The sequence below is a fragment of the Lissotriton vulgaris genome, chromosome 11 (assembly GCF_964263255.1).
Source record: "Lissotriton vulgaris chromosome 11, aLisVul1.2, whole genome shotgun sequence".
Lineage (NCBI taxonomy): Eukaryota > Metazoa > Chordata > Amphibia > Caudata > Salamandridae > Lissotriton > Lissotriton vulgaris.
Genome location: NC_141699.1, coordinates 74,392,968 through 74,418,808, shown reverse-complemented (window position 1 = coordinate 74,418,808; position 25,841 = coordinate 74,392,968). Strand labels below are relative to the sequence as shown.

The window sequence follows — 25,841 nt, the reverse complement described above, 5'->3', positions numbered from 1 at the left end:
ACAACACTGGATATTGGAGCCAAGTTTCTTGATAGACGACCACAAAGAATGATGTTGTATATGTGTCACTGGGAAAGTGAATAAACTAGAGCGCTGGAGTTTTATAATGTGCCTATATGTGAGATTCTTGAAAAGGGTATTCCATTGCTGAAGATCTCACTCAAAGCCAGCTTATCGCCCGCTGCAGACTTTATTAACCTGCTAGATTGCCAGAGGTTTCTAAGATGCATTGAAAACAAAAAATAGAGCACAGAGAACAAAATGGCCCCCCAACTATGCTGGGCGTGGTTTGGGTGGAGCATGAACTATGGCAAGCTGTACCAAAATGGGTTTCATTTATAGGAAATAGCGGGAGAAGGATTATGTTACTTACCCAGTAAGCATCTGTTCTTAGCATGTAGACATGTAGATTCACATGCTCTGCATACTCCTGCCATCTAGTGTTGGGTCCAGATGTTTGCAAGTTGTTTTTTTTCGAAGAAGTCTTTCCAGTCATGACCTTTCAAGTGATAGTACGCTTGGGCATCAACTCCATTGTTAGATTGTTTTCACGCAAGAGGGTGAGAAGGGGGTGAGTGTAGGAAAGATATGTCCATGTGTATGTGATGCAGATAATGAGAACTGCAACAACTACAGGTGTCCAGGGAGGTCTGAGAGCGCATGTAAATCGACAGCTCTACATGCCAAGAACAGATGCTTACTGGGTAAGTAACTTAATACGTTTGAGGCATGTGTGCTGTAGATACACATGCTTTGCATAGACTATAGAGCAGTGTTCTCCCAAAGCGGTGGCTAACCAGTAGATGTTGCAGTTGTCTGAAAAAGTGTCTTTAGCACTGCTTGCCCTACATTGGCTTGAGGGCGTGCTAATACATCCACACAATAGTGTTTGGTAAATGTGTGTGGTGTAGACCATGTTGCTGCCTTACAGATGTCAGCTATATAAATGTTACCTAAAAAGGCCATAGATGCCCTTATTTTGCAAGTCGAATGAGCTCTAGGGGGCATATAAAGTTCTTTTAGCTTTTGCATAGCAAGTTTGAATGCATTTAACAATCCATCTTGAAATGCCACATTTAGACATAGGATTGCCCGTGTGAGGTGTTGCAAATGCAACAAACAGTTGCTTTAAGAAAATCTTTTATCCTTTCAATATAATACAATAACGCTCTTCTAACATCAAGTGTGTGAAGAGCTCGTTGTGCTACAGAATCAGGTTGAGGGAAGAACACAGGGAATTCAACTGATTAAGATGAAAAGAAGAAACTACTTTAGGGATGAATTTTGGGTTGGTGCCTAGAACTACCCTATCTTTATGAAGCTGAAAAAAGGGTACCTCTAAGGTTAATGTCTGTAGCTCACCGCCTCTAAGGTTAATGTCTGTAGCTCACCGACTCTTCTCAATGAAGTGATTACAATGAGGAAGGCAATCCCCCATAAATGATTTAATCACAGGAACTTTGAACAAAGACAAATGCTGTTGGTTTTGCAAATATGCAGCAACTGCTGCAAGGTGAAACCAAACAGATGTGTAGGCTAGACCAGTTGTAGAAGGTAACAAATAATGTTTTGAACAGAAGCATTTAGAGGATTCATTTTGTTGTTATTACAATAGATAAATTGTTTCCAATATGCTGCATAACAACCTCTGGTAGTAGGTTTTCTTGCTTCTTTTAAGATAGTCATACAGTCTGGTGGCAAATTTAAGTATCCCAACTCTATGACTTCAGGAGCCAAATCGCTAAGTTGAACTCCTTGGGGTTTGGGTGCCTGATTTCTCTATGGTTCTAAGTGAGAAGGTAAGATGCTTGTGAGAAGTGAGAAGGTAAGATGATGTTTTTGATGTGGAACCACTGATGGCTCCAAGAGTGTAGTGAACAACGGTTGACAGGCCCATGTGGGAGCCACTAAAGTCAGTGTGAGGGATGTTTGCCTGAGCTTCCAAACCAGACACAGAATAAGTGGGAGAGGCAGAAAAGCGTAGTCAAATATTCCTGACCAATTCATCCATAGGGCATTGCTTTTGGATAGATGGTGCAGGAACCTGAAGGAGAAGTTTGGGCATTTTGAACAGTCCAGTGTGGCAAACAAATCTATTTGTGGGAATCCCCATTTTTGGAAGTATGGAAGAAGAACGTGGGGATGAAGTTCCCACTCGTGTATTTGTTGCCTCCTCCTGTTGAGGAGGTTGGCCATTTAATTATTCACTCCTGGGAGATGTTCTGCCAGAAGGTGAATTCTGTGATGAATTGCCCAACGCCAAATGGTCTGAGAGAGAGGCGTGACAATTGTAGAGTGTGTGTACATAGAACATGGCTGTCATGTTGTCTGTGCGGACTAGGACAACTTTCTCTGTGAGATGAGACTGAAAACATTCAGCGCTAGAAATACTAGTAGAAGCTCTAGATGGTTGATGTGAAGATGTGTTTGTTGCCCCATAGATCCTGGATTGTGCAATCCTAGAGATAGGCACCCCAACTTGATAAAGAGGTGTCTGCTGTTAGCACGATTTGTGGAACAGGTTCGATGAAGGACTGCCCTTCTGATAAATGTTTTGTGTTCCACCACTGCAGATGGCGATGGGTGCGGCTGTCCATCAACACTAGATCTGTTAAGTGAACAGGTAACTGATTCCATTGATGTGCTAAGCATTCTTGTAGAGGACGCATGTGTAGTCTTACATGAGGCACTATTGAAATGCATGATGCCATCATTCCTAACAATTGCATGATGGTTCTGGCTGGTAATTTTTGGTTGACCTGAAACTAAAGTAACACGTTTTAATATTGCGAATTCTGGCTGCATTTGGAGAAGGTAGATCCGTATGAGTGTTGCGAGTTGCTCCCAGATAACACTGTAGTTGTGAGGGCTGTAGATGAGACTTTTGCATGTTGACTGTGAAGCCAAATCGTTGTGGTAGGTCTAGCGTGGTCTGGGTATGTTGTAAACACTTTTGGTGTGTGCTGGCTTTGATGAGCCAGTCGGCTAAGTACGGGGAGACGTAAATTTGTTGTTTTCTGAGATGAGCTGCTACTAATGCTAGACATGTGGTAAACACTCTTGGAGCAGTAGTTACTCCGACTGGAGCACTTTCAACTGATCGTGTTTGTCTGCTATCACAAATCTGAGATAATTGCGATGTGCTGGATGGACCAGAATGTGAAAGTATTCGTCTAGTGTGGATATGAAACCGCCTTGCTGAGGAAGTGGAAGCACCTGTTGAAGTGTTACCATATGGAAATGTTCTGACAGAATGTACTGGTTTAACATTCTGAGAACCAAAATTGGTCTTAAGGTGCCGTCCTTTTTGGGGATTAGAAAATAAAGAGCGTAAACCCCTGAACTTTGGTATTGTAAAGGAACAGGTTCTACAGCTCCCTTTTTTAAGAGAGATTGCACCTCTTGTTTGAGTAACTGTAAGTGGTCTGACAACAGTTTGTGAATGCAAGGTGGAATGTTTGAGGGATTGATGGTAAGCTCCAGGCATTAACCATGTAGGATAATGTCGATCACCCATTTGTCGGTTGTTATGGATTGCCAACTGGGGAGAAAAAGTTGAAGTATTCCCCCGACAGGTGTTAAGGGGGAAGTGTGGGCAAGTCACTGTTTGTTAGGGGAAGGGGTGTTACGCGGTGTGGCGCCTTTAACCCTACCTTTGGAATTGTTTCCTCTATACCCTCCACTATAGAACCCTCTAAAGGGAGAGGATTGTGAGTTGCTTTTATAAGAGGAAATATTTGGGTCTGAAGATGTAGTTTTAGACCCTGCTCTGTAAAAGGAGCGGCGAAAGGAGCCCCTATTTGATGGTGACTGGAGCGCTCCCACGGACTTAAACACTTCAGCGTCTTTTTTAATTGTTTTCTGAAGACTGATCGACTTGAGGACCAAATAGTTGCTCTTTGTCAAAAGGGGTGTTTAAAATGGACTGTTCAACCTCAGGTTTAAATCCTGAACTCCTAAGCCATGCATGCCTTGTAAGGAGAATGCTGGTATTGATCTCCCTAGACGCAGTATCAGCAGCATCTGGAGCACATCTAATTGAAGAGTTGGAAACTAGTTTCCCCTCTTGAACTAACTCTTGTGCCTTGACTTTGTGTTCATCTGGGAGATATTGGCGCAGTTGCTCCATCTCATCCCAGTGTGCCCTGTCATATCTAACTAGTAGGCCGTGTGTGTTTGCAATACTCTATTGGTTAGCGGCTTAAGCAGCCACTCGTTTCCCTGAGGCATCTATAAGCTTAGATTCCTTGTCTGGGGGAGGTGCAACACCAGAGCTTTGTGAATTAGCTCTTTTACGAGCATTTTACACCACTAGGGAGTCAAGAGGTAATTGTCCTTTGACAAACACAGGATCAGATGGAGAAGGTTTATATTTTTTATTGACCCGGAGTTAAAATACGTGTTTGCACAGGGTCTTTGAAGATGTCATCTGCATGCCTGATCATGCCCTTTAGCAAAGGGAGCGTTTGACTTGACCTGTGTGTGGACCCAAGTGACTCAAATAAAAAGTCTTCTTATAAGGACTCTTTATGTAAGGCCACCCAGTGATACTCTGCTGCTCTAGAAATAAGTTCTTGATAAGCCACATTATAATCGGGTGGCGATGGCTTTACAGGGTAAAGGTGTGGGTCAGTATCTAATGGAGGGTCAATGGTGTAATCACTCCATGCGTCTTCTGGCAAATGAGTGTGTTCTTCATCAATATCATCCCCTTCAGGCTGTGTATGTGGAGATACCGGAGGTGTTAGGGTGGAAAGGATCTAAAACTGGTAAATGAGGAGAGGATCTAAAATTGGTAAATGTGGAGAAGATGGTGGAGGTGGAGGGGATTGCGGGGCAGGATAAGCAGGGCTGGTATCCATGTCTTTTTTATTCTTCAGAGGGTTCTTATATGTAGTGTCCTCTGAAGGAAGTTTGCGTTTGGCTGGTGTTTTAGCAGAAATATGTCGCATATCAGGATGTATATAAATCTTCTTTTGTTTAGGATGCCATTTCGCTTTAAGAAAGTCTAAAATTGGTTTGGGAGCTTCTGAGCGGCTGTCCTTCGATTTTGGCGCAGAGATAGATTTGCTTTTGAGAGTGGAAGATTTTGACTTGAAGCAGGTTTTTGATTCGGAGCAGAGGGTTTTGGTTCAGAACCAGATTTGGCCTTTGAAGCGGAGTGCTTCAGCTTCAAACCAGATTTTTCCTTCGAACCTGAGGGCTTTGGATCCGAAGAGGAGTTCAGCCTACTCGTTCCTGACCTGGAAGGCTTGACTATTTGTTTTAGTGCAAGCCAGGAGACGGGGCGTCGGAAACATTGTCTCGGTGCCAACCTTGGCCAGAAGGCAGAGGTTGTGCCGTAGCCACCTGTTTTTTTGAAAAGGTTTTGGGGGGCAAGGGGTCTTTGGTACTCACACCACCCTGTCCCAGAGGCATGTCTTCAGACTCCCAATCGATCTCGAGTTCAGAATCATTCTTCTGCCGATGACGCTTCAACCTCTTCCTACTCTGATTCTTCGCCGAAGATATCCAGAGAGTGTTGAATGCTTTGGTGTTGCATTTTTCATAGACGAGCCTGACTATTTCATAGAGTTTTCTTGGACCGAAACGATTTAGAGACGTTGCAGTCTTCGTCCTTGTGATCCGGAGAGAGACGCAAGTTACAAACTCAATGTAGGTCACTGCGAGGGAACTTGGCATGGCACTGAGGACAAAATTGCAACGGAGTTTGTTCCATCGGCGGGTGCGTGGACCGATGCGGCTAGGCCTGAGGGCCGCCCAATGTTCCCAACTTGAGATAGAGTGTTTCCCGAAACGATTCTATAAACGGAGAAGAGAGAAACACGTACGAGAACAATACCGTCAAGGGTAGGGTAGATTGCACACCGAGGGGAACCCGAAGAACGGTTTTGAAACGGAGCGCAGCAATACACATCCAAACTCGATGGCGGAAAAAAACAATCTAACAATGGACTTGATGTCCATGCACACTATCACCAAAAGGAGGAGTCACCGGACATCATGACTGGAAAGACTTCTTCAAAGAAAAACAACTTGAAAACATCCGGACCCAACACTAGATGGCAGGAGTATGAAACTCATGTGTATCATGTATATATCTACAGCGCACATGCCTCAAACATGTATTTTAGGAGGATGGAAATGATACTTAACAGTAGCATCTCATTTCCAGCAAGGCAACTGTTGTCAGACATAGAAGCCCTCAATATTGCACACCTAGGGGTGGATTAATGAGAACATTGTCCAAAGCTTGCAGAATTGATAATGATCCCATATAAAATTGCTTTATCAGTATGGGTATCCTGCTCAAACGCTAAAAATCTAGAATATTCCCTGCTGTTGGCGGCAGAAGGGCAGGTAGTGAATCGTCATCTCTAACATGGTGTGAATAATAGAAAATATGAGAAAGCTGCTTTTTCCACTTAGTGTCCAATATTTGATATACATCCTTTTTAATGGCTGAGAGATCTTTGTGGGATAGGTTTTGTGGTAATCATGATGTACTACAGTATCCACACAATGACATATGCTTTGAAGAGTTTTATTTTCTAATTGCTAAACAAAATGCTGGCGTGTATAGCAAGATGTGGACGTATTTGAAAGAAAAAACTGAAATGCACGTAAATAGACATGATCTGATATGATCAAGAGATTTATAAAAAGCATGGATGCTCAAATGAGTGCCCCAGCGCTGACTCCAAAGCTAGCCGCACAGGCAAACCGTGACACTAAACATCCAAGTTTTTAATTTTTTCTTTAAGATTGATGGCTCAGCATAGCTCCAAAGGAAGTTTATTCTAGGTAACCGACCCGAGATAGGAGAAAGACCTGCCTCCAATTCTCGCTCAATGAATCTTTGGGATCTTAGCCAATCGACCGGTAGGACATGTAAAAATTAATTTGATGCCAAAATAGTACAATTCTATTTTTATTCACAACATTCAAATAATTAGTAAAATGCAATATCTATGATCTCTAGACAAGCATTAGAATAAGAACCCCAGGACTTTATTTTACAACCCCATTTTCTTACACATGTAGTGAACATTTATGTTGCTACATTTGTAAGCTACAAATTCAGCAAATACCCACAACTGCGTCCTTTGACTGGCACGGACCACATGGCCTTGGAGTCTGTCTTTAGTTGAGGCAAAGAAGTAATGCGACACACATCTCAACGTCCCTGGTTAAAGAAAGGCAACTAGACCCATTCCTCCAAACAGAGAATATGATGCTGCAATCACAGTGACTATCTGCCACTCACCAATCTTGTAGTACCCGTGTACCAGGACGATGCCAAGGTTCGTGGGCTTCAGCCGGCGGCCACTCTCTACTGTCACATAGTTCCTCTGGCAGACATTGTTGATGTGTACTGGAATACTGGCATCCGTTCCTGCGACACAAAGCAATGGAAATGATACACCATCCCATCCCACCAAGAGGCCATGTGGCTATGCATGCCCCTGGACCAATGAGGGCTGCCTACCAATGCCATGCTTCTCCATCAGCGTGATGAGCTCTGCTTCCGTCAGATAGTCCGGGGGGTTGGTCTGTTTTTCAAGCAGCTTCACTTCGTCAACAGCGAAGACATCACCCTTCTCGCAGGTGGGCAGGCTCTCCTCCATGGGAATCCCCTGCCATGGCATGATCTCCGTGTAACCTGTGGGCAGTTCAACACTATGAATCCTTCACATTCTTATCATAATATCCTCAACTTCTCTGAAAGATTCTAGTGGTCTGTAAAGAGCATCACATGCACAGAGGGGAAAAAGCATTTCAGACAACTCTGGTGAGGGTGCTCGTACACTGCCCCCCTAATCCCTACTTCTAACTACAGACAGGGTGTGCTCCTTTCTGACCTCTGCACTGACAATCACGTTTGAGAATACATTTTTTGGAATAGTGTTTCAGTTTGCACTTAAAGCGATCTGCATTTATTTGCAGATTAGAAACATCACACAAATTACCTGACCAGTCACTTTAGCATTGGACAACATTTTTAAAACCTAGGATGCCACAATTGAAAACCAGCCAAAATGGAAACAGAGAAGGTTGGAGTGGACTTGTGTAGAGATGCAAGGCCTTTCCAGCCCATGAATGCATTTGGCTGGGGCACTGATGTAGGAGTACGATGCAATCCTGTAGATGTGCCTATATCTTCCCTTCTTTCTCTTTGGCATGCTGTCCTTTAAAAATGAGCATTTACTTTTTTTTCCACAGTATGTTTTTTGTCGAAAAGTTATTAAATCATTTTAACTTTTCTCTAAAACAAAGTGTTGTCAGCTTGTTTTCGTCAGGCCAAAATTCTTCATTTTAGAAATTAATCAAATTGACGAATTACCCTCACTAGCGGCCGGTATCGAGGCAAAGTGGCAGGGCGAGAGAAAACAACAAAACATAAAAATAACTTACCTGCATCCACGCTCCAATCGGGCTCCGTACACTGCAGGCACAAGGTCCCAGAATCTCCTGCGGCCAATCCTGACACTGCATGAAAGCAGCGTCAGGATTGGCTTGAGCACGTGGATGTGAGCTCCCAGGTCGACTTGGAGCCTCTGTGCCTGCTCTCTCCAGCCCAGCAACGCAGCTGGGGTTGGAGGGAGCTTCAGTGCCCATGACGGTTTGGGTGGCCTTGAGACGGCCGGCCAAACAGTCATGCGAACTGAATAGCAGTGCGACCACTCCTCCACCAGCCTGTCCTCCCCATGGCCCCGCCCCCAAGACTCGGCTCTGAGATCCCAAGACTCGGCTCTGAGATCAGAAATAAAACGATTATAAACAAGGGTTCATTGTTGTTTTGGTTTTTATATTTTTCGCTGCTGGCTGGCTGGGTGGGCAAAGCTGATCCGCCATAGCAGAGGAGACGCCGCTGATTACCCTATCAACCATCTACTAGAATAATGAGGACCCCCGCAGCATTTCTTCACTTTCAGATAAAATATAGACCTATACGCTGAAATACTGTGGACTTGTAGCCTCACACACAGGCCAATATCAGAGACTACATCCGCGTATTTCCTACATACTTTAATATCAGTAGACACTCGCCATTCACTACGTAGTAGAAAAATAGCGCCCAAGCATCCCACATGCCTTTTACATTAACATGAAAAGGGCCTTGTACCTCTTTGTGGGATAGGGCTTGGTGTTAAGTGCCAGAGTAAGGGAGCGATGAAGCTCGATTGGTCGGCGCGCTCCCTTTGTACTCCTTACCTGTAGAAATAACAGCCTTCCCTGTGCATGTGAAGCGCTCTGGTCCTACGCTGAAGGAGATGGTGGTCTGAAGATACTTGCAATCATAACTGATGGTGGCAATGAAATGCCGTGCAATATATTCATACAGTCTCCAGGCATCACCGCCTGCAAAGACAGAGAAATGTTTTATTTACAAGGGATCAACTACTTCATACCCAGCTTCCATTATTCTTCTATCCACTCTAATTCAATCCCAATGTTTCGGTTGCCTCCCTCTCAGCTACGGCAAAAACAAACCTCAAGGCCCCCCACCACACCCACACTCCCACTCCCACTCCCACTCCCACTCCCCTCCCACACACACACATCCCAGAACTTAATATAAAATTCAACCTTCCAAACAAAATATCATCAAGACAGCAGTGCACCTGATGAGCCAACATTGCCAAGCACCATGCTCAAACCCTCAGGCACACAACAGCAGCAACGCTGTCAAGGTCAAAAGCCAGCACCATGCAGCAGTCCCAAACAGATATGTATGGCACCATTATTAAGATTGTGGTTCAGAATTCTGTTACTGGACCAGACCTACGACTTGTCTCATGCAGAGATACTTACCAAGTTCTGCCTCGGTTGCGGACCGCATTGGAGTGATGGGTGGATGGTCGCCTGCATCACTGCCTTTCCGTGGGCGATTAAGGCCTTCTGAAAGCAACGCCTTGACCTGTGGCACATTCACAGAACAGCAGGAAATGAAATAAAGATATCACTAACGGCTCCTCCTATGTTGATCATTAAAACTATGCTAACTTGAAAGACTTCTCCTTGGCATGCAGCAAAGGTTGATGGAAAAAGAGCCAAGCAGTGGTGGCTAGCCATCCCCAGTCAAAGGAATTGAAATGGGGTTGTCTGTATGTACAAGCAGGCAGAAAGCAGACAATGAGCAAGAGGTGAACAAATCCAACAGATGGGGACCTGAAGAGCAAGTGCTTGAGACACCTGCCCTAAGTGATCAGGCTTTGAGAAACAACAGCTTGTCTGATATAATCTACAATAACTGAGAGGACTGGAACTGCTTTGGTTGTCGGTTCATTTCTAACACTTACTATACACCAAAAAGGGCAACCCAATAACTACGAGGATCTCAGGTATGTACAAGTAGAGTTTCAAGAGGAACTCCTGAAGGAAGGAATGATTTTCAATGATTACATCTGTTATTTAAAAGATTGGAATCAACTGTGTCCAATCTCAGTTACACTAATGACATAAGCAGGCGTGCTCTGGGTCAGGAGTAAGCAATACATAAAGAGATTTATTTACATACATTTAGACTTTTCAGTACCAAATCACACTTTGATGAATGCTTTTTCAATACCTGTCCTGTGCAGAAGCGGTCGCTCCCCTCACCTCCTCTCCTCCTGGTATCGTGCTGATTGCGCTTTGTGCCTCATAATTGTTTTTGCAATTCTTTTGTGTTGTGCGTCAATCGCTCGCCACTGCTAATCACTCGCTCTACTGCTGGGCATTACTTTGTATTGTAAATCGATTTTTCTGTGTGTAATATTGCGCGCCTGCTGCTGAGTGCGAAGCGCTATACCACTGCTGCCTTGACATTAAAATCACCCATAGCGCTCCATTGCTGAAACAGTTCCTTTACTTTGTGCCCAATCTCACCCTGCTTCGCAGTATTTGTTATTGTTACTGCCATTTTGTTTGTTGTGCCGTCCCAGACCGTCCCTCCACCTCGCTCCCGCCTCCCAGCTGACCCTCCCACGCTCCGCCCCCCTCCACTCTCCATTTAGGACAGATGGACCTACGCGCAGCATCCACGCGCAGCGGTCACGCCGAAGGTGCGCCAAAGGTAAGCTCGTCTACGCCCGTCCGTGCCTGGACCGCGCCTAGTGCCAGTCCCCCTGGTCCCCGTAACACCCACCCCTCACGCATTACGTACAATGCCATCACCCTCTCTGCACTCAACCCCGGCCGCCTCCAAAACTGCTACCAAGCCGCTCCTGGACACACCCATGGTCCCTTCGCCTGCCACTCCTGCAAGTTTGACTGCACCAAGACCCACACCAACCCCACTAACGCCAAACAAAGCTCCGACACTAACCACCTGAAGTGCATCCTACTCAACACCTGCTCGGTTCACAGCCACGCCATTGCTCTCTGGAACTTACTCGACACTACATTGCCGGACGTCGCCTTTCTCACAAAAACCTGGATGAACGCCTCATCAGCGCCTGACATCGCAACAGCCATCCCTGACGGATACAAGATTATACGTAAGGACCACAGCAACCAAACAGGAGGAGGCATCGCCATCGTCCATAAGAACACCATCCGCATCACGACCTGCTCCGACGACGCCCTCGCAAACGCCGAACACCTTCAATTCCAGATCCACACCGACCCCAAGACAACTCTCAGAGGCACCCTCATCTACAGGCCACCAGACCCCGCACACAATTCTGCGAAGATATCAATGACTTCATCAGCCCACACGCCCTCCCCTCGGAGAACTACATTCTACTAGGAGACCTTAACTTCCACTTGGAAAAGACCAACGACAGCAACACCATTACCCTTTTGGACAACCTCGCCAATCTCGGACTTAAACAACTTGTTGACACCCCTACGCATTGTGCCGGACACACACTCGACCCAATCTTCACCTCCAGCAAATACATCTCCTTCTCTCACACTTCAGCGCTACACTGGACAGACCACAGCTGTGTCCACTTAAACTACAAGAAAACCACAACCCACAACAACCTAAAACCAATTCCCAGCAGAAAATGGAACAAAATTAGCACGTACCAGCTCTTCACATCGCTTCTCCATAACACCCCCTCAAAATCATCGGACCCAAACATCTCAGTAACCTACCTCACACAATGGATCACTCACAGCGCTGACGAACTAGCACCCTTGAAAAAACACCAAATCAAACAAGGAAGCAAGAAAGCCCCTTGGTTCAACGATGAACTTAAGCAATCCAAGAAGTCCTGCCGCACACTCGAGAAATCCTGGAGAAAAACCCCAACCACTGAAAACCTAACCACGTTCAAGAACGCCATCCGCAAACGCCACCAACTGATCCGCTCCACCAAAAAAGCAGCTTTCAAGGTCCGACTTGACAACAACTCCCACAACAGCAAAGAATTATTCAACATCGTCAAAGAAGTCACCAACCCCACCGCCGGCACCAACTACATCACTCCCTCCCAAGACCTCTGCGACTCCCTAGCCTCTTTCTTTCACAACAAAATCGCAGACATACACAACGGCTTCGAAAACAAGCCCGGAGATCAGCCCCCCCCCCACTCACACCCGAAGATAAACTCCCCCCCCCAACACCCTTTGCGCCTGGACCCCAGTCACCACTGAAGACACCATCCGCTTGATGAACTCCATCCATTCTGGATCACCTACCGACCCATGTCCCCACCACATTTTCAACAAAGCCGACTCCATTATCGCACCCCATCTCCGAGACGTCATCAACTGCTCCCTCAACTCCGCTACCTTCCCGGAAAGCTGGAAACATGCCGAACTCAGCGCCCTCCTGAAAAAACCCACAGCAGACCCCACTGACCTTAAGAACTACCGCCCCATCTCACTCCTTCCTTTCCCCGCCAAAGTCATGGAGAAAGCCGTCAACAATCAACTTGCCGCCTTCCTCGAATCCAACAAATCCCTCGACCCATCACAATCCGGGTTTCGAGCCAAACACAGCACGAAACCGCACTCATCGCAGCAACCGATGACATTCGAACACTACTGGAAAACGGAGAAACAGCTGCCCACATCCTACTTGACCTCTCCGCAGCCTTCGACACAGTCTGTCACAACACCCTTATACAACGCCTCAGCAATGTTGGAATTCAAGGAAAAGTACTGGACTGGATTACCTCGTTCCTCACCGGAAGAACTCAAAGAGTCCGCCTAACCCCCTTCAGATCAGAAGCCACCGAAGTCATCTGCGGCGTACCTCAAGGTTCCTCACTCAGCCCCACCCTCTTCAACGTTTACATGAGCCCCCTCGCTTCCATCGCACGACAACACAACCTCAACATCATCTCCTACGCAGAGCATACCCAACTGATCCTCTCCCTCACCAAAGACCCAAACACCGCCAAAACCAACCTACACGAAGGAATGAAGGAAGTAGCCGAATGGATGAAGAACAGCCGCCTTAAACTGAACTCGGACAAAACTGAAGCCCTCATCCTAGGATCTTCACCCTCCGCTTGGGATGACTCATGGTGGCCACCGGCCCTGGGAAACGCACCCACCCCCACAGACCACGCACGTAACCTGGGCTTCATCCTGGACTCTTCCCTCTCGATGACCAGACAAGTCAACGCCGTCTCTTCATCATGTTTCAACATCCTACGTATGCTTAAAAAAATCTTCCGTTGGATCCCCACCGAAACGAGAAAGACGGTCACTCACGCTCTGGTCACAAGCCGTCTGGACTATGGTAACACCCTGTACGCCGGAACAACAGCAAAGCTACAGAAAAAACTCCAACGCATCCAAAACGCATCAGCTAGACTCATTCTAGACGTCCCCCGCCAAGCTCACATTTCCGGTCACCTGAAAGAACTCCACTGGCTCCCCGTCAACAAGAGAATAACGTTCCGTCTCCTCACCCACGCACGCAAGGCTCTCTACGACTTTGGACCCGAATGCCTCAACACGCGCCTGTCCTTTTACACCCCCACCCGCCAACTTCGATCGACCAATCAAGCCCTCGCCGTAATCCCATGTATCCATAGATCCACCATGGGTGGAAGATCCTTTTCCTACTTAGCGGCCAAAACCTGGAATTCTCTCCCTGCCTACCTCCGTCTTACCCAGAACCAGCTCTCATTCAGAAAACAATTAAAAACCTGGATATTCGATGAGTGAGCACCCTCCTTCCCCCAAGCGCCTTGAGACCCTCTGGGTGAGTAGTGCGCTACATAAATGCAGAACTTGAACTTGAATTTGCCCACCAGCAAAGGCCACTAAAACTGGTTAGTTAAATGTTGGTTTGTTGGGCGAATGTGGGATGATTTTCAACATGGTCGCATCTCACAAAGTAATGTTACGCTTTGTTATTTGTAACACGTGCATTTTACCCATAGGGGTGCACTGGTGCAGAAGCCAGGAAGCAGTCTGTGGTTGCTGAAAGGTCACTGGCGAATTTTATATTCCAAAAGATATCATGTTAAATACACACTGTTTGTTGGGCTGTGAATGTGGATTACAGTTCAGTTCATAAACTTTATTTCGATTTTTGGAAAATCACAAAATGTGGATTACTTATATATGCCAGAGGTCTGGGGTTGATGCTGGTAACCTCTGGCCAGGGCCTTGGAGGTAAAAGCGGCATCTCCAGATGATCAGTGGCTAAAGATGAAAACCTTTGCAGTCATGCTGGACCACGAAAGATAAGCGAACAGGTTAAACCAATGTCTACGGGAAAGTCACACAGTAGGAGTATGTGTTCAGTTTCAGCATACACCTCTGCTGAGGAACATTTGGTCATATGGTGAAGGGCGCAAGTAGAAAAGGTATATTCCCAGTATATAGACATGGGGCTAACAGACGCACACACTCAAGTCGCGACACTGTACTGAGGACTACAACTGAAAAGTATCTGTAGAACTAGAGCCCGACAAGCAATCTATACTCTCATCTAAGCAGATCTTCTAGTTAAGGGGCCTACTCATCACCCAACAGAGTTATCGGGGCAGAAGACCACTGGGTCAGGCCCATCTCCTCAGGACAGAGCTTGCACAGAATGTCATAGGCAATGGAGCTTAGAATTAATGTATTTACAGATTTATTTTGTCAACCTATCAGACTAATATAAAATAGTTCAAAAACCAGGTGCGGCCTAAGCAACACATAGCCTTCAAAGTCTAGCACAAAGTATGCAACTAAAGCCTTGCTTCATATGGGGTAGTTACACTTCTATTTCTACTGACAGTGCTATCTTGCTGTGTCAGCACTCAGCTGCTCTACAACAAACTACATGCAGGACCCGAGACACAGCCAGTAACCATGGACTTATTGTATCATGTGGGTCAGCTGGTCCAGGTGTTGCCCCTGCCAGCTAACCCAAGGAGTCCTCTTATATGGCCGCCGCAGAGGACATCTGATGAGCCTCATAAAGAGCATTGTTCCTTCTGCCAGTTTGTGGTACTGAGGTAAACAGAAAGATGATGGGCGTAATCCTTCAATTAATTTTAGCCACAGGTAATTACTCGCAGCCAGTTCATCTATTTTCGCCCACTATGCCACTCCAGACAGGAACCCAACATAGGCAAATCAAGCTTGGTCCTGCTCTAGTAGTAACAGTCCAGACTGAAAAGCCAGGCAGGGTCTCCTTGGAACAAGAAACAAGCAACCCAAGACTGGCTCAGCCTGCTGGGCTAATCAGTGAATGGCAGCTGGATTCCTGAGGCACAGAGAGCACAGGACCCATGTCTGAGCATGCATGTTGCACTGTTGAAAACAATAAGGTAATAGAAGGAATGCTCGAATTAATCTCAGCCACTCATAACTACTCTGAGGTTTCTACCACCCTTTTGAACTTTGTGATAGGGAAATTGAGAGAGAAGAATGGAGCAAGGGGAAGCTGCTTATTGTCTTCCCACTTAAAATATGTGTAAGAGTAAAACACTCCAAGACTGCTCATCTAAGGATGGCGGTTCAAAAGGGGGTGGTGATGGATGGCAGCTGGTAAATTAGCCAGACTTCATGCAAGCTACATGCTCCAACAGAAACCAGGAGACACTTTCAAAGCCCACATTTGTAGGAGAATCACGGATGATATAAAACAGACCACATTAAACTACTACAGTAGGCCCTGTGAAAGTGCTGTGTGGCATACCTTTCCAACAATCCACCAGAAGAAAAATTAAATCCTTAATACACTAGTTCAATCAGGCTACATAACCTTCAAAAGGTGAAGCCACGCCCAGCAGTTGAGCAAAAGTAGCTTTGTTCTGCCTTTCCAGTTTCCCAGTTCATTGGTGCTGTAAAGAAAATCAATCACATACCCCATACCTATTCATCTTTACTCTTATCCCACCCCCAATCCCTTCCAACTAACCTCCTCTTCTACCCTACCCTACCCTACACCCCACATGCGGCGTATAGAAAATACACCAAAGATGTCATGGTCAAATAACTGTGATCTGTAGGTCTTCACCTTTTGATATACGTGCATGTGAATGTGAATGTCTGTCAATAATAATTGTTTAAAAAAAAATGAAACAAATTTAAACAGAAAAAAACAGATCAATTAATCCAGTGAAGGTATACATTCACGCACAGTAGATTGTGGAATGTACCATCACTAAGAAAAATAACAATGAAGTGTAGAGTTCTTTGAATTGGAATGTACACTTGTTGCTAGGGAATCAGAATGTTATGATTGAAAGCAGGAGAGTAAGAGCTGTGAAGCTGATGGAGGATAAAGCTGGAGTTACCTGCTGTTTACTTTCAATAAAGAAGATTATTCCACAAATTAGTGGACAGCATCTTTACATTGGCGACGAGGGAAACCAGAAGATATATCTGCGGAAGGGGCAGACTACTGTTGTACCTCCACCTTTGGATTATCAATATTTATCAGAGAAAATCATCCTCCACATTGTGAGTAAATTGATTACATTTGTTTGCTATTGACTGAAGAGTATCCAAGGAGCTGTTAAGCTGCAAGTTGTGAAACTGGGAGCTCTAAATTCACAAGAATACAATTATTACATGAACATTTTGATGCCAACAACATTGCCTCTGCATGACTGTTTGATGTCAACAACGTCGTCTGTAGCATAACGGTTTGTTTTCAACAACATCTCTACATCATCTTTGGCACAACTGTTAATTTCTAAAAACTGAATATTTTTACTGCACTCGTGGACGCCTTGTACGAATTCAAGATTTTGACTGGTGCATGAATTTCCCAAGTGTCAGTACGCCTTTGCACAAATGATGGAAGTCAAGGAATTAAATATTTCAATGGTCCAGAGATGTTTGTTTTAATTCAAGTAGTGGACCGGAACTTGCATGTGTAGGCTAAAGATTCAGTGGCCTGATAATTTCTCATACATAAAGTGAATATTTCAAAATCCCAGAGACATTCGTTTAAATTCGCTAAATGTGCAGTGGCCAAGAAGTTGTACAAAGAAAGACTTTGGTTCGTAAATATCGGTATTGTACAAATTGTATTGTATTCATCGTTGAACTGTGCAAACTGTAGTAAATGAGGTCCAGAGACAGTGGAGGTTTCCTGCCGGTTTCTTTATTCAGGTTAAGAGACAGCGTAAGAGCAGACTACCCACAGCAGCAACAACCGGTCAACTGCCACAGAGTGGAACATACAAAGAGAAGGCAGACAGAGTAGAACATGGAATATGGAATAAGGAGTAAGCATTCCTAAGAAAGACTAGAATAGCAACTCGCATGTACTACACATCTTCTCCCTTTCTGTTGTTTGAGAAACAAAAAAAAACAAAAGAATAAATGAAACTTAACAAATAAAATCTTGCAGATAAGTAGGAGGCCGCCGAGGCCTAAGGGGGCGTGCAGAAAGAGAAGAACTTTGAACAGGGACAAGACCCTGCAACAGAGCAGGAGCATCACCCCCACCGGAAACAATGACTTCATCTTGTGCATGAGAACCAAGGGACGCACCATTTGAAGGTAAGTGATCATCAGTGTCATTGGCCAACAAATAACCACTAGTAACAGAATCATCAGAACAAGAAGTGGAAGAAGCAGAAGCATCAGAGTGCACAGAAAACAAAGAGGAAGAACCCTTTTGCCTCTTGTAGAGAGCAACTCTCCTTAAGTTCCAGCATTCGCCATTATTTAGAATGACACAATGGTTGAGCACCTTCTTGACCTTAAATGGACCCTTGAACTTGGACAAACCTTTTTGTAACCTTCCCAATTTGATTTTGACCAAATCTCCCACCAGAAAAGGAGGAGAAGAAGTGATATTGGGGGTAGATTCAGCAACATCAGTTTGAAGATCATCTGGAAAATTACCCTAAGCCTGCAGAGTAACGACATCCCTCATCCAGGACGGAAATAGTTTTAAACCAGGATCACGTCCTCTCATCAACAGAAATGGAGACAAATCTCCACTAGCCAAAGGGGTGGTACGATATGCCCATAACATTTCATTCACCATCTTCCTGACAATATGACCACCACTGGATGCCATCTGTATGATACCTTTGACAACTTTATTGGCTCTTTCGCAAACAGCATTGCCCTGAGGGTTGTATAAAGATGTATGGTGATGGGAGACACCACACTCCTTCAAAAAGATTTCCATGTCCCTGGAGGTGAGTTGTGGACCATTGTCTGTGATTAAGACAGAAGGCAAACCCTCATCCTTAAAGAGATTTCCCAGAAACCTGATGGAGTTGGAAGCAGTGATATCATTGGTAAAATGAACAACCAACCACTTGGTGAAAACATCAATAACAACAATAGCAAATCTGTCACTCTCCCCTAACTCACCCATAGGGCCAATGAAATCAAGGGCAATGGTATGACAGGGCAAATTTGGAGAAAGAATGTGTGCACCATCAACCAGCTTTGGACCAGTTTTCAACCGCTTCTCCCCTTCTCTGCAGAGAGAACAATTTTCGACCCAATCCACAACTTGGGAGTCAACACCAGGCCACCAGAAGTGATCCTTAAGACGTCTCTGGGTGAGGGTCTGGCCCATGTGCCCCTCATGTGCCAAAGCCAATAACTTGGTCCTTAATCCACAGGGGGGTACGCATTTCTCACCTTTAAAAAGAATATCCCCAACAATAGAAAGATCATCTAAGACCTTAATGTAAGGCCGAACAGCAACAGAAACAGAACTCTCTCGTCTAGACCCCAATCTTATGAGTTTGATGACCTCTTGAAGAGTAGCATCAACAGACATTTCTCTAGGCCAGTCACTGGAAGAGAAAACACCTTCACCCACAAAAACAGCATCCTCAACCGAGGCCACAGCTACATCGTCTAAAGTCTAACGACACAACTGAATTGTGAGGAGAACGCCAATCCATAGAGAGTCTCGAAAGGCAATCGGCTTGGACATTTCTCCAACCTGGAATGTACTCTACTGAATACTGAAACTCTTGTAATCTAGCCGCCAGCTTCATAAGCCGGGCAGAACCCTTTCCCGCCCCGCCAGGAGAAAGGACTTTGATCAGGGGTTTGTGGTCAGATCGTAGAGTAAACTTCATGCCCCATAAATAGGTACGGAAGTATTCAACAGCCCAAGAGGCAGCCAAAATACTGTAGTAAATGAGGTCCAGAGACAGTGGAGGTTTCCTGCAGGTTTCTTTATTCAGGTTAAGAGACAGCGTAAGAGCAGACTACCCACAGCAGCAACAACCGGTCAACTGCCACAGAGTGGAACATACAAAGAGAAGGCAGACAGAGTAGAACATGGAATATGGAATAAGGAGTAAGCATTCCTAAGAAAGACTAGAATAGCAACTCGCATGTACTACACAAACCACAAGTAAGCTTAGAATCCTACCACAGTTTTGAAAGACACGCTGCTGGTCGGATTCAAGCCGAGGTTGAGCACGAGGTCCCGACATTCTTCCAGCGTACCTTAGTTGAGCCCGAGGTCACGACTTCCTTCTGGTATGCAGTCAGAGCTACGTCACGTCAAAACCAATTTCCTTTAGAAATCGGGTGAAAACTACGCAGCGTGGTGGCCATCTTAAGACTTTGGGTGGATTTTGATAAAACAACATTGGAAATACGACGAACTTAAAGAGGCTAGACTCGATCTTGCAAAGTATTCCTTTGAAGTTATCGACTTTGGAGGACTGTTGAAGAAAGAAGCTAGCTTTATTGTATTTGAAGCAAAGAACAAGTAAACAAGGTTTTTATTTTAATTTATTGTGTTAATTCATTTTTTTTTCAAACTAACATTATTTTATTTACGGGGGACTAGCTTAAAAGTGTCTGCATATTTGTATGGTATTGAAATTTCAGAAACCATTTTAGTCATCACAAGTTAGCTGTCTTAATAGCTGATCAAGGGTTAAGTGCGCCGCCTTCTTTCCTTCTAACCCCTGGGGAGCCAGTAATTCCATGGAAGGAGTGGAAAAAATGGTTTTTAACATACATCTTAGCAACAGGTGCAGACAAATATGGCCCTGTACGAAAACAAGCCATAATATTACATAATTTAGGAGTAGAGGGACGCCGTTTATACGAAAACCTTCCAGAAGTTTCACTTGGGGTTGGTGATGGTCAGCCTAGCAATGTATATGATATGAGCATGCAGATGTTAGACTCAAGGTTCATTACTAAGATAAATGTAGTTCTTGAAAGGCATACATTTTTCTGTAGAGTTCAAAGGGTGGATTAAGATATTGCAACTTATGTTGCTGCTTTAACCCTTTCGCTGCTGATGACGAGCTCAGCTCGTCATCACCCACGGGTGTCGTGTGCTGATGACGAGCTGAGCTCGTCATAAATGCACCAAAATAGCAATTTGCAGCACAGCGCAAAAATCCCCGCAGCAGCCATGTGGTTAAGAGGTTTGTCTTTAACTTGTCAGTTTGAAAAATTGGCAGATTCACTCATACGTGACCAGATAGTAAGGTGTACGAACAATAAGAGAGTGCGAGAAAAATTACTTATAAAAGATTCTGCTCTAGAAGAAGCTATACAAATAGCTAAAAGATTAGAACACACTGACATGTGGATCAAAGAGATGGATAAATGCACTAATTCGATTGCAGTTAAGGATTCTGAATCTAAAGCTGTAGTGTCTAAGGGTTCGGAGATACAAGCGTGTGTTGAGGAGACCAAAGTAATAAAACCAATTGTCAAATCTCAATCTAAACCTATAAGCAAGAATTCTGATAAAGGGAGTGAGTCTTTTCAAGCCAGTAAGCCTCTTCCTAATTTTGGAGTACGACTTATCAGGTGCTATCGGTATGGTGCACCGGGTCACATAGCTTCCAGCACCAAATGAATGGGTAGGAATGCGATTTGTAGAGTATGTGGGAAGAGAGGTCATCTTGCCAAAGCATGTAGGACAAAAAAGCCTTTTGTACAAGAAATTGATGATTCTTGCGAGGACATTCATGAAATTATACCCTGTGTAGATAACATTGTTATTTCTCAAGTAGGTTCTTGTAACATCATAGCTAATAACAAAGTTGGTAATAGCGATGTTATTCGTAAAAGCACGGCAAGGTTAGAAAAACCGCATTGTATCATCAATTTAAACTCAAAAGGAGTGAGAATGTTAATTGATTCTGGTAGCCTTTATACATTGTTGTCCAAGGAAATGTTTTTTTCAAGACATGGGGTGCATTGAGCAATGAGGAAGATTGGGATGCTCCTGATATTAAGGCGGTAGGTTATGGGGGAAGACAATTGACATCTTAGGTCTTAAATGGATGGTGATCGGGTTTGAAGGTAAAAAAGTGTATGGATAGAAATTTTATCTGCAGCTCGGGCCGCATTACATGCGGGCCTTGGAGCAGGCGCGGGAGCATGGCCGTCTCCCCCCAGATTGGCGCCATGCCGAAATCGTGGTATTCCAGAAGCCGGGTAGGCCCCCTGATCGCCATGAATCTTATCGTCCCATATCCCTCATTAATTTTGAAGCCAAGCTCCTGGCCAAGGCGCTCGCGAACCACCTGCTCCCACACATTTCGGCCCTCGTTCACCCAGATCAGGCAGGCTTTATGCCGCGCCGAGCGACGAGGCACAACATTCGGCGGGCGCAGGCTGCGATTGACGCGATTGGGTCTTCGGAGGATCAGGCGGCGCTTCTGTTGGCTGATATCGACAGTGCCTTCGATTCGGTCAGCTGGACCTTTCTCTTTGCTCTCCTGCCGCTGCTGAACCTAGGCCCGGTCTTCGTCTCCTATGTAAAGTTGCTTTATACAGATGTCACTGCCTCGGTGCGTGTCTCTGGGGCAACTTCCGCTCGGTTTCCGGTGACCAGGGGCACTCGTCAAGGGTGTCCACTCTCCCCTTACCTTTTCACGCTGGCCATGGAGCCACTGGCCGCCCGGGTGCGCCGTGACGTGCTTTACCGAGGCTTCGTGTGGGGAGCGGATCACTCGGACCGCATAGCTCTATATGCCGATGACGTGCTATTCTTCATGACTGACCTGCAGCGCACGGGCCCTCGTGTCCTGGAACTAATGCAAGAGTTTGGTCGGGCGTCGGGGCTCTTCCTTAACCCGCGCAAGTCGACCCTATGGGTGTTGGGGGGTGACACGGTGAACTGTCCTTGGGCTGCATCCCTCCAGGTGGCTGTGGATGGCGTGAAGTACTTGGGTGTTTTCCTCTCTGCCTCGCCCTCGGTGGCGTGGGATCGTAACGTCCAGCCGGTGTGGGATCGGGTCCAGATGGACGTCAAGACATGGACGCGTATGCCTCTTAACATCTATGGCCGTTCGGCCATCTTTAAGATGGTGGCCCTGCCTCGTCTTCTCTACCAACTACAGAATCATCCATTTAAGATTGACCCGCAGTGGTTCCGGAGTGTTGACTCTGTGCTGGGCCGATTTCTGTGGGCTGGGGGTGCCTCCAGGGTGGCACTACGCACGTGCTTTATTTCTACATACTGCGGCGGCTTGGCGACCGCGGATATTTTGTCTTACTATCAGGCCTCCCATCTCCTTGTGCTTAACGAGTGGTGGTATGGGGACCGTAGTGATCCGGCCTATGCTCTGGAGCATTCTCTAATGGGTGGCGCCTCCCTCCACACCCTGCTGTACTCGGCCAGGCGGAGGCGACTGCTTCCACAGGTTACCCAGGTGGTCTTCGCGGTCTGGCGGCGGGCCCTGCACCGTATGGGTTGGTGGGGTAGACTGACAGCCGAGACTCCATTATGGCGAAATGGCCTACTTCCAGCGCTGGCGTCTCTGTCCGTGTTCGGTGGCTGGGACGCGATCGGGATCTCATCCCTCGGCAATGTCCTTACTGGCACTACACTTAAGTCCTTTCAGGACCTTAGTTCTGAATTTAGCATGCCCAGGTCTCAGTTCTTCCGGTACCTCCAATTTCGCCACGCTCTTGCCCCCAGCCTAGTGGGCCTGGAGCAACTCCCCGACTTTAGCCCCATCGAGGCAAAACTTTTTTCTGAGAAGGTCTCTCAGATATACCGCTCCCTGGTCACGCACTGCTCCCCTTCCCTCTCGACATTGAAGGCCTCCTGGGAGAATGATATTGGTCCCCTGGATGAAGAGGACTGGCGTGAGGCCCTTGAATCTCCTCGTGGCGCTGCTATAGCTATCCGCCTCCGCTTTATCCAATTCAAATACCTTCACAGGGCTTATTACACTAGGGACCGCCTGTGGCGAGCGGGTCTTATAGCTGCTCCGGAGTGTCTGAGGTGCGGTACTGAAAGGGGGACGCTTTTCCATACTGTGTGGTCCTGTGAGAGACTGACTAGATTCTGGACAGGGGGTGGGACTGCCTGTCGGAGGTGTTGGGGTGGGACTTGCCTCGTACCCCTAGGTTGGGCCTTCTTCATGTTCTTGAAAACGTTGGGGGTAACATTTACAAACGTCACCTGTTGTTGCTAGGGCTTGTGGTGGGGAAGAGGGATCTGGCACAGGCCTGGAAGAGTGAACGTGCCCCCCCGCTTGGTGCCTGGAAGGCGGGCTTGGACTTCCTCATGGGCCTGGAGCAGCCTGTTTTCGAAACCCGGGGGTGTCCCCGCAAACATTACAAAATCTGGAAACGGTGGGCGGACTATAGGGGCCTGACCCTTGACCCCCCCATGGACATTGACGATGCACTGCCTCCAGATGTGGATCCCGTACCCTAGGCTGCTGGTCAGCACCACCTTTGTTTTCCATCTCATGTTGCTGAACTGTGATCACGTGCACTGGGTTAGGGTGGGATAAGGGGTGGGCAGCTAGGGGAAGGGGTTGGACGGTGTTCTTGGGGTTGGGTGGGATGGGGGTAGTTGGGGGTATATCGTTCTAAAGCTCTGGGTTCAATGCTGTGTCTTTCCATATGTGTCGTTGGCAGTCTCCTCCTGACTGTGGAGGGCTGTACCAAAACTTGCTTGAACTCTTAATAAAAATGGTTTTGAAAAAAAAAAAAAAAAAAAGTGTATGGATGTGTGTATTTAACCAAACAAGGATCAAACCTGTTAGGATGGCGTCACCAAAAAGACCTAGGTATCATGTTGAATCCTAATGCTACTGAACCTGTAAGATCTATCGTTGTGCATAATGTGGAAAATTATGATTGCTAATAATGGAAAAATATATTGATGTTTTTTCCAAAACATTGGGAAAGCTAAAAAAAAATTCTCACAGAATCATACCTAAAAAGAATGCAACACCTGTCGTCCATAAGGTGAGGTCTGTACCACATCTTATGAGAGGTCCTCTGCAAGAGGAGCTTGATAAATTGTTGAAATGGAATATAATTGAACCAATAGAAGCTTCAGAATGGTTGGCGCCCATTGTTGTCGCACCAAAAGATAGTGGGAAGAAAATGTGTTTGTGTATTGACTTGCACGACTTAAATAGAAACATATGGGTTGACCGACAGCCCCTACCTAACATTTCAGAAATGTTGACTGCCATGGGTGGTGGTAATTTATTCAGAGTAATTGATATTTCTGCGGCCTACCACCAAATTGATCTCAGTGAAGAGTCTAGGCATCTCACATAATTTCTAACACCGCGGGGGGCATTTCGCTACCGCAGAATGCCATTTGGGCTACCGTCTGCCTCAGCGGTGTTTCAAAGAATGATGCAAAGGGTTCTCATGGCAATAAAAGATGTTCAAGATGATGTGCTGATTTTTGGAAGAGACCATGAACATCATGACAAAGTGATGAATGAAGTTTTGAATCGCATGCGTAAACATGGATTGACCATAAAGAGAGAGAAATGCCAATTAAGGAAAGATAGTGTACATTATCTAGGGCATGAGATATCTAAAGAGGGAATCAAACCAAAAAAAGCATTGTGGATGCAATCAAGAATGCTCCCACTCCCACAAATAAGGATCCCCTTAAAAGTGTTTTGGGGTTGGCCGAGTATTGCTCGAAATTTGTAAGAGGGTTTACTGAGATTGTAGAACCATTACGTGTATTAATGAAAACTGGTGTGAATTTTGTGTGGTGTGATGTGTGTGATAAAGCATTCAAGAAAGTCAAAGATGGTATTTTGTGTGCATCTAGTCTTGGACATTTTTATGTCAAAGCGAAGACTTTCATCACGACAGTGCAGGAGATTACAAGGTGCTGAAACATCATATTCCGTGATAGAGAAAGAGGCACTGGCATGCTGCTGGGGGATTAAACATTTTAAATACTTTGTTTGGGGTTTGCTATTTAAGCTTCGAACTGATCATAAACCATTTGTACACTTATTTAAAGGAGGCAAGGGACTGGAAGGGAGTGTAACTCCATGAATTTCAAGGTGGATTTTATCTGTGCTTGAATATAATTTTGAAGTTGAATATGTGAAGGGACTTAAGAAAATATTGGCAGATTGTTTATCCAGAATGCCTTTTACAGTGGATGAGGAAGAATCTGAAGTTGAGGTTGATGTGATAAAGTATAGTGAGTAACAAGCTTTTGACAAGGAGGAATGGGGTGTTGCTATGAGGAA

The 25,841-nt window shown here is 45.6% G+C and overlaps 1 protein-coding gene across 1 annotated transcript in view; it reads right to left on the bottom strand.

Annotated features, from left to right (window-relative positions):
• TOP3B (DNA topoisomerase III beta) overlaps positions 1 to 25,841 on the bottom strand; it is a 138,089-nt gene that overhangs the window by 18,041 nt on the left and 94,207 nt on the right. Inside the window, exons 11-14 of the mRNA XM_086942725.1 lie at positions 9,817 to 9,922; positions 9,217 to 9,363; positions 7,490 to 7,663; positions 7,268 to 7,396 (exon numbers count right to left, since the gene is read on the bottom strand). Coding sequence (XP_086798851.1) covers positions 7,268 to 7,396; positions 7,490 to 7,663; positions 9,217 to 9,363; positions 9,817 to 9,922 — 556 coding nt within the window. The remainder of the gene's footprint in view (positions 1 to 7,267; positions 7,397 to 7,489; positions 7,664 to 9,216; positions 9,364 to 9,816; positions 9,923 to 25,841) is intronic.